This window comes from Gallinula chloropus (genome assembly GCF_964237585.1).
Source record: "Gallinula chloropus genome assembly, chromosome: 2".
NCBI lineage: Eukaryota > Metazoa > Chordata > Aves > Gruiformes > Rallidae > Gallinula > Gallinula chloropus.
The window spans coordinates 155,260,346-155,272,983 of record NC_140086.1 but is presented as its reverse complement, the minus strand read 5'-3'; the positions used below and the strand labels follow the sequence as shown (position 1 = coordinate 155,272,983).

Genomic DNA, 12,638 nt, shown 5'->3' with positions numbered 1-12,638 from the left:
CCTGCAATGGGAAGTGGGGAATGAATTCCTGGGTTTGCTCTGCTTACACACATGGCTTTGGCTTTACCTGTGAAACTGTCTGTATCTCAGATCAGGAGTTTTCTCACTTTTACTCTTCCAATTCTCTCCCCCATCCCACTGGGGCAAAGTGAGTGAGCAGCTGTGTGGGGCTCAGTTGCCAGCTGGGCTTAAACCACAACAGACATATTACACATAGACTGAGTACCCGGACAGGTTACTTTGGTCAGGGATTCCCCTTCCTCTCTCCATCCATTTTATTCAAAGGACTCCATGGGAGAATAGTTGTGTTTAGGCTTTCCTTTGATGCTCTGCTCTTTGGTTACAGTGGCCATGGTGTCCTATTTTTATTTTTGCAAATGCTTATCATTTCCCTTGGTATCAGTGGTCCTCATTCACCAAAGGGAAGCTTTGGCAGAGTCAGTATTGTGAGCTCTGCTGAGAATGGTTGTATCCCTTCCCATCTCAACATTCCTGGTACTGCATTTGGTCAGTGCTAAATGAACAAAGCATTTAAGATCATTGAGGTCAAGACAATAAATGTCATTGAAAGGAGATATAGGTGTTTATTGTAAATAAGATGCTGCTCTTTTTGTAGTGATTATTTGCCATATAAGTTTTACTAATAAATCAGAAAAAAAGTGACTCCTCTTACATCCAAACATGAGACATATCGTTACGTAGTGTTTAGGGCACTGCCCCAGAGGTGAGACCCTGCTGTAGGCTTCCCCTGTGACTTTGCATAAGTCACGTTGGTTTCTATGAAGATGGCAATATACTCCTGCCTTTACAGTGGACCTACAGAATTAATGTATTAAGTGTTGTGGACATTCACATTCTACATTAAGGAAACTGACTATGTACCTGCAAGAAATGCATGTGTTGCTGGATTTACTAGTTTAGAGAGTTTTCTTTCAGTTCCTAACAGTGCAACATACCACCACAGGGTCTGGTCCACTGAAAAGAATTCTCTCCTATTACAGAGATCTAAAATGTTGATATTCCTTTAATTTCAATTGTGCTTTATGGATAGTGAACATGTATCTGTTGTTAAGGGCATTTTTCGTTTCGGGGATCTAACAGCTACAAGTACCTACTTTAAGTCTGTGCATAAGGGTGTCTGGCATTTTACAAAACCGTGGTTGGTAAATGATGTCCATTGAAACAAGTGCTTGGGAAGAGTGCTGCTCTTGGAAAGCTGCTACTCTGTGCCACAGAAATAGTTACCTTTTACCTCAGATAGCAGTCGGTGCTATCCTACATACACTCAGTCGGGGAGTGTATGTTTAAGTGCCTGGTGTTAGGATGCTGCAGATGCATCCGAGGGACTGTGGAGTAGCTCACTTGTCTGAGGGCAAATGCATACCCTGAATCCCAGTTGCCCGATTCTTTATGCTGATGAGTAATCTGTGTGCTCTCCTTAGGCAGATATTCATTCTATAACACAATAAAATATTTAAAATGAAACACTGTATCATCTCACATTAAATAATCTAATTTATAGTGATGCCCTACATAACCATCAGCAATATTAGGTTACAGAATACAAGATAATCCATCAAGCAGAACTTAAAAGTAGAATCAGAGTTCCATACTAAATGGTACATTTACTGATACATTCTTTAATATAACAAGGCAGTTATAAATTAAAATAACCCCATTAGAATCCAGGGCAAGGAAATCCAAGCAGACATAGTTCTCTTTGTTGAGGTGAAATAAACCCTCTTTTCTTCCCCAAAGAAGAGAAAATAGGACAGTGTCTTTTTCTTGAAACATATATTTTTAAATCTCAAAAATAATTATAATCACTTATTTGCCTGGGCTCTGGCAGGTTCTAGGTGTGATTAGAATCTGTACATGCTGTGTACTAGCCAGCTCACAGAATGCAATTGGAAACGCGTTCTGTTTGTAATGATGCAATGTCAAAAATGCACAGAAGCTTGTAGAAACCTGAGAAGAATATTAATGCTCTTAAGGACTTAAGCTGGCAGAAGCAAGACCAAAAAAATCTATTCTGTGCCAAATTTTAAAGGAAAAAAAAATTGGGAATGTGTCTCCAGATCATAGAATTCAGTCATTACTCATGTAGCCCATTTTATGGGACTTTATGTCAAGTATCAGTTTGGGGTTCTCTTTAAAGACCTTAAAAACCAGAGGATCTTGCAAACCCTCCTGTTTTCCAAAGGGAGCCTTAACATTTCTTGGAGGAAAGGTCTCCACACTTTACTGAATACTGTAGATACACTACAAACATCACCTGTGATGAAAGCAACATTAAGTTATTAATGTTTATTTTACAAGGGGTATTCGCAATGTCCAAGAGAGATGGCTAAAATCAGATCTGCGCAATTCACAAGTGGTGACTCCTGTGCCCTTCCTTTCCCAGGTGTGTAATCAAAGGCGCTGGAGGCAGCAGATTTTTGATTTGTCTTTTACAGTAACTGTGATGGTTTTCCTCTGCAGAATCAATTACATTTCCTTTCATTGCATTGATTTCCATGCAGATAATCTCTTAGGCTACTGCTATCAGATGCATACAGGATTTCGATCTCCAATGAGAAGTTGTAACTACTGGTTTTGATGTGTTTATGGATCAGCACAATTCTTACGTGCATCAATCTGTATTCTCTGGTTTTAGTGGTCCCCTGGGATGGTTTCAGATCCTCTGTCCTGAAAGCCTTCCTGAAGAATAATTTTAAAACTGCTGTAGTTATCTCTTTTGTCTAAATTTGTGTAGTTATCTCTTTAGTCTGAACACCACCCTTGTCAATCACTGGGCAGGGTAAAGTTGAATTAAAGTAACCCTTACATATTTGTTGCACACCTTTAGAAACTGCTATGACTTCTAAGCCCTTGGCTTGGTAGGAAGATGGCTTCTTACTTTGATTTAACGTAAAGATAAATGCTGGCATTAAAAAATCTTGATACTGTAGCCTTTTCTGTCAATAATTTATCAAGATATGATTCTCTGCTATGGGTTGATCATGTGGAAGAGTTTCATTAATTCATCACTGGTTTCTATAATGACATTTTGGTTTTCTGAGGGAAAAAAAGGTTTATTTAAAAGTTATTTTTCTCACTCCTCCATCATAATTGCTATCTGTCTCTTCTAAATGGTGAACATGAACCATTTGACAGAGAGAATGAAAATATTTTGAACTTCTTTGTGTTATTTCTTTTATCCCCCCACCTGTATCAAGCTATATTTAAGTGGGAACAAGAAAAGCCTAATTAAAATACTAGCTTTTATTATGTAAGCTTGCTGGTGAGGGGCAGGTTTTGGTTTTATTACCCTTTTTGAAGAACTGATAAGAATTGTTGTAATCATGTCATATGCATTAAGAACACTCGTGACGGAATGCATTAACGGAAGCTGTTTGAACATCAAAGTTTGCATTTTATGAGGTTCAAAAGAAGAAATTGGCAGAGTATTCATTAAATAATGCATAGTCAATCAGCAACAAGCTTTAGAACTGATTTTTAATTGATCACACATTTTTCTGCTGCAGTTGATGTAAGAATGATAACTGCAAAAATGCCAGGACCTTTCTGGTACAATGCTCGTCAGATTTCCTTGATATCCCAAAGTGAAAACGCAATTATCATATCTGCTTCAGGATGCTGCATCAACAGTGATGGGCATGCTAATCCTGTGTAGTAAGGACAAGTTTTAACTCGAACGAAACAGCAGGGAATCTTCCTCTCTGCAGTTTCTCATTTTCACGTTCCTCAGCTTCCAGGTTTCACATGGCAGTGGAAAAACAAAACTGGCTTGACAGGGGGGTGGCTCCAAAATATTTGGATGGAACTGGAGAGCAGTAGAAACAGAGGGGACAAGGGAGGGGTGCCTCTGTTTGTGCATTTCTGGGAAGAGCTTGATTATGCTCAAAGCTGTTTGCGTTTGTGATCTGGTATTTCCAAACCCTGGCTACGTGCTGTGACTCTGTTACAGAAGTTGACTGGTTATTTCGCATATAAATAAAGAGTTACTACTTTTCAACTTCATGGGCATGTTGGGAAGCTAAACCTGTGTTATATTTCTGAAGCTTTCAGACCAGTGTGATGCAGAGCCATCTGAAACTGGCTCTGTCCATATGGAGGCAGTTCCTGGTGTCTTCTCACAGAAACCACCCCTTTTTTTCCCCCCACTGCTACCAAAACCTCGCCATATAAACCCAATGCAAATGTTCACACAGACTTTTGATTGAAGAGATAATTTACAGAAAGTAGGTAGGAATTTTAATTTTCAGGCAGTTTAATCCCCATTTATATACCAGACCTGTGCAGTGCTACAGCGTTCAAGGAATGCACATCCCTACAGAAGTCAGGATTTACATCAAATGACTAAATTTGTTCACATATATTCTCACAGGGCTTGTGTGGTGTAGTGGGTGGCTGTTGCTTAAGAAATTTGATGTGATTGGGATCTAGGTAAAAGAGCCCAAGGGCTGGATGTTAGGGGTATGAGCAACAACATTGAGGTGATAGTAATTGAACAGATGCTTTAGTCCTCCTCTTGGGGGTCTGCAGCCCTGCAGCAGGAGGAGAGGGCTTTAAGAGACTTTGAAGCCTGTGCATGAGGAAGACAGATTTTGGCTTATCAGGAGTGCTGGACAGGAGGTTGTTCTCTTCTCCAAGATTGTTTTCACTGTGCATTTTATTTTTTATTTCCAGATTAGTCTACTGATGGTGTAATTTGAATGAATGCTTGTGCTGCCATTACCCTCAAAGAGGTAATGGAGCAGATCTTGAGTGGATGAACACATCTGATGTTGCCTGTTTGTTGGCTGTTAGCACTGAGGGGAAGTAGATACCTAACTTACATGAACTGCATTGATTGACTTTATTTGGACTTGGGACCACCTGAGACATCGTAAAAGCTACTGGAGAATAATCCCCTGGAGTTAGGCAGATTTTATCTTCCTTTTTGTCTTTATTGGCACCTGCCTCTCTCTGCTTAGTCTACTTGACGTTTGTCTAAGGCAGACTAGACCATCAACAAAAGGCCACAGAAAGTCCTGCCCGAGCTGAGGTGGTATTGAATCCTATCAATACACATTAGCAATGTACAATGGCAGATGTACAGAGCAAGATACAAGAACTAATTTTCTTTATTGTATGTCTCCTTTTGCATAAGGAAGTATGAGTTCAGTCAAGGTGAAGCTGACCATGAGCCTGCCAATAAAAAGATCAGTTAGACATGCAGTTCATGGCAAAACGATGCAATACAATTCCCTCCCAGTCTTCACAAGCTTTTAATAGTCTACCTGATCTAAAATAATTACACTAAAAATGTTTTTATGGTCAAGAGCTCAAACTACTCAAGTGTGACTTATGGTTTTTCCAGACTTCCCATGTGGCATTTAAAATAGTATTTACCTGCTTAAACATAGGTTCCTAGAGTACCTCAGCTGAGTACTGTTAGATAAATGTAGGCTCTAGATGCTACTCTGTGAGAGCAGATGTTTTCCATATGTCCAGTATCATATCTGCCAGATGTTTTATATGAATGAAGGGACTGAAAATTACCTTAGGTGCCTACATTTGGGCAACTGCGTCTTGTCTTCAGTGACCCCTTCTCTCATTTTTTTCAGATGTTGAATGAGGACAATAGTCCTTTTCTGTATATTAAGATTATATGCTGTTGGGGTAGGAACTCTTTTCTGTGTATTTGTTCAGCATCTACAGCAGTGAAGTTCATTTTAATTTCCTTCGTACAGATATTTTTGTGGATTCCATAAAATAAATACAAGTATTTCTGAGAGATGGACAGAATTACAAAATGAATCTGTTATTTATTCTGCAGAAAACACCCTGAAGTAAACTGGTTTGCCAGGAAAAGAGCAGACATCTACATGAAAAAAAAAAAAAAGGGGGGAGGCTTTAATACTAAAACCAGAAAGCAATGAAGTGCATTATGTTGGATTTCTAGTTATATTCCCCCACTCATTGAGTCTTCCATTTTGTGACTGGTTTGTTGTTTGATTTTTTTCATCCTCTAAAAAAGTTTGCACTCTCCTTACATAAAGGCCAGTTATTGTTGCCCACTCTCCATGTAAAATGGCCAGCCTTTCAATGTTAACTACTCTGTCACAGTTACATCCAGTGGGCTGGCCTTACAATGTGGAAGGCTGCCTTCTAATGTGTAAGAAAGGTTCACACTTCTACAGTGTGCTAATCCTTTAAGATAATGAGCATCCAGGCTTTAACTTAATGTTTGGAGATGCTAAATTTGAGTGATTGTCATTCCATTGACAAGTTATATGTGCTAGCAATGATGGGGTAAAGAGAACATAAACTTAGAATGCCAACCCACAGTTGGAAAAGAAATAGAAGCAGTAAAAACACAGTAATACATACTAATCTATTTTCTCTTAGTCTGTGAAGAAATAGGAACTTCTCTTCACCTCTTTGGCTGGAAGGAAAGTTGGTTGAACAAGTGTGAAAGGAGGTGTAGTATTCCTCTGCTCAAAATAGTTGGTCAGTGTGACTTTTGCAGTGGTCTTAGAGGGATTATTTTCATTAGATTCTTGAAAAGGTCTGTGAATGAATCCATTTTAAAGTACCTACGTTTTAATTACTGCAGCATAATTACTTAAGACCACTCTGGGTCAGTTTGGTAGAGAACATTACACCAGAAGCCCTTAAGCAGTTGCAAATGTATTTTAAATGAATTCTCCTTTAGTCAATCAGAATTGTTAAGGTTTTTGTAGGTTTTAAGTGTATTAAGTTTATTTTCTTGTTGGCTTAAACAGTTACTTTACTGTATAAATTTGTTTTACTGGTTAAATACTTAATTGTCAATTTAAAGTTCTCCTCCTGTCTCAGGCTTGTGCTCCAACCAGTATTAGTATTTTATTCTCCAATATTAGTTGTGTCACACAAGGGTGTCAAATGATCACAAACGGGCAGAGATTTCTTCCCAGCCGACATGAGTTACTGCTGTGTTGATATGTGAGGGTAACAGTGTTATATCTTATGCTGAAAGTTTCAAGTGACATCCTGAGCCATGTAAAGCCAACAGAAAAATCCCCACTGTTTTTTATTATACCAGGATTAAATGAATGCATTTAAAATCCAAAAATGAAACAAGTAACAAAAGCCCTACCACAGCACTTTATCTTAGTCCATCCAAATATTCCAGTTACTTAAGTATTCCCTCTGTTAAGCATGTATTCTAACATGCGTAAGGAAGAGAATTGTCTTCTGTTACATCCAGTAGCAAGGAGTTCCACTTGTTAACTTTCATTTCATTAGGAAAAATATTTTTATCCACTTTTAAACAGCTTTCTTCTATGGTTTTATTGGTCTCCCTGTTGTTTCAGAGAAACAAAAGGGTGAAATCATCCTTTTCCTTTTATCTGTTTCTTCTCCATTATCTTATAGAGCTTATATCTTGCTTGTTTTTTCTGTAGAGTTAGCAATTCCAGTTTCTTCAATCTAGGTACAGACTTCTGCATTCTTCTTACTTCTTGCAGAATATCTTTTTCCTCTGCACTGAACCTGTCATGATGAAAATGGACAAGGCACTCAACGTGGGGATGCTTTCCTGACATAACACAGGCTTATTTTCCGTGCCATTAGTTGTGTTTAGTGTTGGACTTATGCTGTCCATAATAACAGCATATATATTGTGAGAATGTCAGGCGTAAGCTTTTGCTCAAAGATACACAGCAGAAGAGAAGACACTGACAATTTTGTTAAGGAGAGGCATGAAACTTAACTCCTTCTGTGGTCATTTTACATTAGGCTAGAACTGCTATGTAAAGCAAGCAAAGAATGATTGAAAGTGATGTCCATCCTTTTTTAAAACTATTTTTATTTACTAAAATTTCTTATCCTCTCATTAGCTGAAAGGGTTATGATAATTTGATAGAAAGGACTGCTTTGACGTCATAAGACCAAAACAGTAAAAAATATATAGGTATTTCATAGTATCATCTAATATCTTTCTAACCCAGAAAGTGAAGTCATCCAAAGACATTTATTTTTGATGAATAACGAAGTTCAAAAGCTTTTTCTTAATTTATAAGATACATTACACAGAAATCTTCCTTGTGCTGCCTCAGTTATCTTTTATCTTGATTATGGTTGACATTTTTAGGGTACAAGGCACTGTAGTTAGGAGGATAATTTTAAATTCTCTATGAGGTACTGCAGTTTGGCTCTGAATTATATGTGAGACAGTTTTAAGGCAGAGCACTATATTATTTCTCCATTGCAGCTACCAGATTACCTCGTGCAGCCTGATTAGTGCAATGAAGCTTTGAAAGACGAAACAGTGAAGATAGAAAACATTGCAGTGCGTTACAAAGCGAAAGGCAGGAACAGGTTGTCCATCCACCTTCTCTGTTTTTCTTTTAAACTCATTTAAAATTTAATACAGTACAAACTATTGCAAATCCATCATCTGCTGGGAGTTTCTGGAGAAGGGAAGGGTGGCGTCACTTCAACAGTTCCACTTGACTGCATGCTCCCACCCAACACCCCCAGCACATTTAGCTCTCGGATACAGAAATTGGACTTGTTGGGGCCCCAAGTGTCCAATTCCATTTAGTCTTTATGATTTTTCCATACATTTAAGCATCAACACCACATAAAATTCTTTACTTGGTCCTCCACATCTGGCTTCTTTGTTTACTAAAAAACAAGGCAGGAAAAAGAACATAGTATCTTCCACAATATATTGTATACTTCCAAATAAATATTAATCAGATAGCTTGAAAGGAATAAAAGCAAGTTACAGTTGCAGTCTTGCTTCTTACCTTTAGGCAAACTCACTGTAACTTCTGCCAAAATTAAATTAGGAGCTATACTTTCCTCTGGAATCTTTCCAGCTCGTCTTTAGGTGAAACACATGCCGTAATAGGATGTGAAACAGAAGCTGAAAGCAAATATTTTTCATAATTCTGTCTTTTCATGACTGTAACATGAGAAATTGCGTTCTAGTGCTGTGGTAAAGCTATCTAACATTTATTCCAATATCTTCAAGTGTATAAAACCTCATCTGTAAACGTCTACTAAATTATATTAACAGTGTGTATTTTGGTCTGAATGGCTTTCTGATACCCTGTTCAGTACATCTTTGCAGTCTGAATGGAGCTGAAAAATATTTTTAAAACAAGATTGCTACATTGAACAGCATGTGGCTCACTTTGGGGTGAGGAGGGTACATGCTTGGTGTCATCGATGACAGCAAAACACAGAACAAAGCATTTAACCAGGTGATAAATATTTGGTCCAAGAAGCAGTATTTTTTTTTAATGTCTGGCTAAAGTTTTGCTCACTTATCAGCACTTAAACACCTAAATAAACAGCCTGATTCCCAAAAGCATTCTCATAGCAGTATGTCTAATAACTTTCATGAAACCAGCTTTTAAATAGCAACCAGGAGGCTTATTTGGGGGTCTTGTGTTGGGCTCCTTTGCTGAAAACCTTGACTAGAAATTCTTTTGATTAATAATTTTACTAATTCTGCCCCACAACAGAATTGCTTTCCCACGGACAGCACCGTCTGTGAGCAGGTGTTTGCAGAGGCAGGCTTAGGTACCCGATGGTGATGGTTGGTGTGGGCCTGCCCTTGGCTCCCTGAGGAGCTGCGAGGTTCCCACAACATTTTGATCATCTAATCTTTCAGCAACTCGATTCCCCTCGGTTGTTGAAACAGGAGGGGAGAGGTTTCCAGAGACAGGGGGGGGGTTATGGCAGATGCATCCATGCTGGCAGGGAGGTGAGAGCCCATGGGTGCCTTTGCACCATCCGCTCCGGTTTCTGTAGGAAGGTGATCTGGGGAGCAGAGCAGGAGGTCCAGCACCCACCTTTGAGTCCTTGGACCATGTACCCTTGCTGCCCAACCAATTGCCTTGTGCTTGGGTGGCCACTGCCCCACAGTGACACAGACTGCCTCCTGTTCAATAGCACATGTTGTCTTGTGGGATCTGCGTTAAAAACCAAATTCAGATTTAGTAGGTTGCCAGCTGTGTTTTAAGGAAGCAGGAGCAGCTAGAAACAACCAAGAAGCCGTTTCAGTAGCTGACTCAGTCACCACATAGTCTCAACATCAGCTCTGCAAACTGCTGCTGTGTCCTGGACCACTTCCTCAAAATCCTGCATGATGGCATTCTTCATTTCATGCCCTCTAACCACGCTGTTCAGTTTCGGAAATGAAGACAGGAGCAAGAAAAATAAAGCTTGTATCAAAGGACCAAGGCTTCAGTTCATTGTAAATTAGCATCTTTCTATTAGCTGATGGCACTGGAAGCAAGCTGTGGAAATCCTTTTTTGACAAAAGACGCTATAAAAATATGATATGTGATTTTTGTACTGCCACTTATTGTGAAAGCAAAATGCAACATTTTATAATGGGGCCACTGCTTAATGCTGTTCTCTTTTTCTTTTTCCCTTCAAATCAGATATTTATCTTTGAGAATAACATCTATTACTGTGCCCATGTGGGGAAACAAGCCATCCGAGTGGTCTCCACAGGAAAGGAAGGTGTTATTTTCAATGGGCTCAGCGACTGGCTGTACGAAGGTAGGACACAACATTCAGGGCAGCAGTTAGTTATCAGTTTAAGTTATATTCTAGATGTACAGAACTGTCGGGAATTAGACATTCAGTGTTGCATTTCTGGGGACTGGTAGACCACTGAGCTGAAAATCTGCTATTTTAACAGTTGTCTGAAGTGCTGGACTTGAAATAATGTGAAATGATGTAAGAATTCTGTTTTCAGGCTGTTTTTCTTTCCCTTAGTCCAAAAGTAATAAATCACCAAGCCTTAATGAACAGAACTGCTTCATTATTTAATGGCACCTGCAATCACTCATGGACATGCCAGTTTTCACATCACAGAAAAGGACAGAAACGGGGAGGGAAAGGGGTTTTAGTTTAAAGGAAGGAGTGAGAAAGCAATTTGACTTGATTGGTTGTTTTTCACAGCACAAGGTGGCCTCCAGAAGACGCCCAGATCTTGCTGCCTAAAAATTTTCTAAATGCTGACAGGACCTCATAGTAATTGGCTTCTTTCCCTTGAAAATTGGCCTGATGGGGTAGAGGGTCACCACTGGAGCACTGCTTTACTTTGGTCCTTTCAGCTGGCAAATGGCCATTTAGGTGCCTGTGAGCACCTGCTTGTGAAATAACCTCACCTTCTCCCTAGTTTAGGAAGGGGTCCCAGTCGTCCCCTGTTCTTTTGGGGTGTGTTTAGGCCTTTAATATTTTATCAGAATTCAAATACATATATATTATATACATATTGCACACAACTTTCATCCCTCTCTCTGTTGCTGACTGATGCTGCCCAAAGTTCCTTTCCTCAAGGATCCAGGTTTTAGGACCTGGCAGTGTCTCATTCCTGTGACATAGTCCTGAGCTTTTCTTACCTCTAAAGAAAGAAATGTCCAGATACATCTATGGCCTGTGCTTTGTTGGCTGCTCCCAGTTTCCTTAAGGCTTAATGGAACAGAATAACTTGTAAATGCCATTCACTGTTAATTGGTGCAAAAATATGAATCACTCCTCAAATCAACAGCTAAGCTGGGGCTGTTGGACTCAAAAAGGAGGGAATTAAAATACATCATTTTGTTTCCCACTCCCAGAGAAGCTGGTCCCATAAATCAGTGTATAAAATCATCGAACACATCAGTGGAAAAATCTGATAGTGATTTAGATTACTTCTGATGCTTAAATGTGTGATTTCACTGTACCCCAGAGTGTTTGCAAGTGAACATCCTCCTTGTGAAGCACCTTGTAACCAGAGGAGTGGCTAAGAAGTCACAAAATGCGAATTTTCTTTAATTTTTCTTTATTAGTTTGTCACTGGAATTGTGGGCGGGTCTGTATTACCATATATACAGATAAATATATCTGTTTACCACCCATATTTGATGGTAAACATGAGTTAGTACTTGAGGGCTTCTCGTAGAGTCTCGTACTGTTGGACCCCAAGCACACTGCCAAGCCCGCGATGACACTTGTTTTGCTGACACATATTTTCATTCGATTATGGGATTGCTCAGGCAATTTCTTGGCTGGCATTGACTTTCAGGTTTGTCCTTTATAATGAACTTTCTTGTCAAATTTATGTTAATGTACTGGGATAAGAAATGAATGTGTGATCAAATGCTGTCTGGATGTACCAAGGTTCTGTCACCTCTCTGGGCAGCATGTACAGGGTAGGACTACTGAGCCAGTTATTCACTGGGGGAATATTTTGCAGAAATATGGATATGGCATCTCTGCAAATGTCCCTGTGTCTTCAAATATGGTTTATATTCAAATAAAAATTTCTCTTACATCACAAGCAAGGTGTAGAAGGACCCAAAGGAAAGCCTGATATACAAGCATTCCCAAGTGAAGGGGTGCAGAATCCAAAATCAATCCAGAGCGGGACTGTGTGAGCAGAGCTCCTTTTCTTGCACTACATCACTTGTGCAGTCCTTGTGGAGGTAAACCTGGGACTGGAGTCTGGACTGAAAATTCATGGCAGATGTGTGAACAGGCTTTGGAACCACGGGGTCAGTTGGGTCTGCAATGTTCAGATGTGAGGTCTCTGAAAGCATGGATGGATGGAGCGGGATCCAAGAAGAAATGAGGTATTGTGTGGTGGTAAATGGGTAAGG

General features: G+C 39.5%; 1 protein-coding gene across 5 annotated transcripts in view; it reads left to right on the top strand.

Moving 5' to 3' along the window:
* DPP6 (dipeptidyl peptidase like 6) overlaps positions 1–12,638 on the top strand; it is a gene marked incomplete at both ends in the record, with an annotated part of 573,668 nt that overhangs the window by 474,864 nt on the left and 86,166 nt on the right. For all 5 annotated transcript variants that reach the window (XM_084280504.1, XM_084280506.1, XM_084280503.1 and 2 more), the window contains one exon: positions 10,431–10,551. In XM_084280504.1, the coding sequence (XP_084136630.1) occupies positions 10,431–10,551 (121 nt within the window). The remainder of the gene's footprint in view (positions 1–10,430; positions 10,552–12,638) is intronic.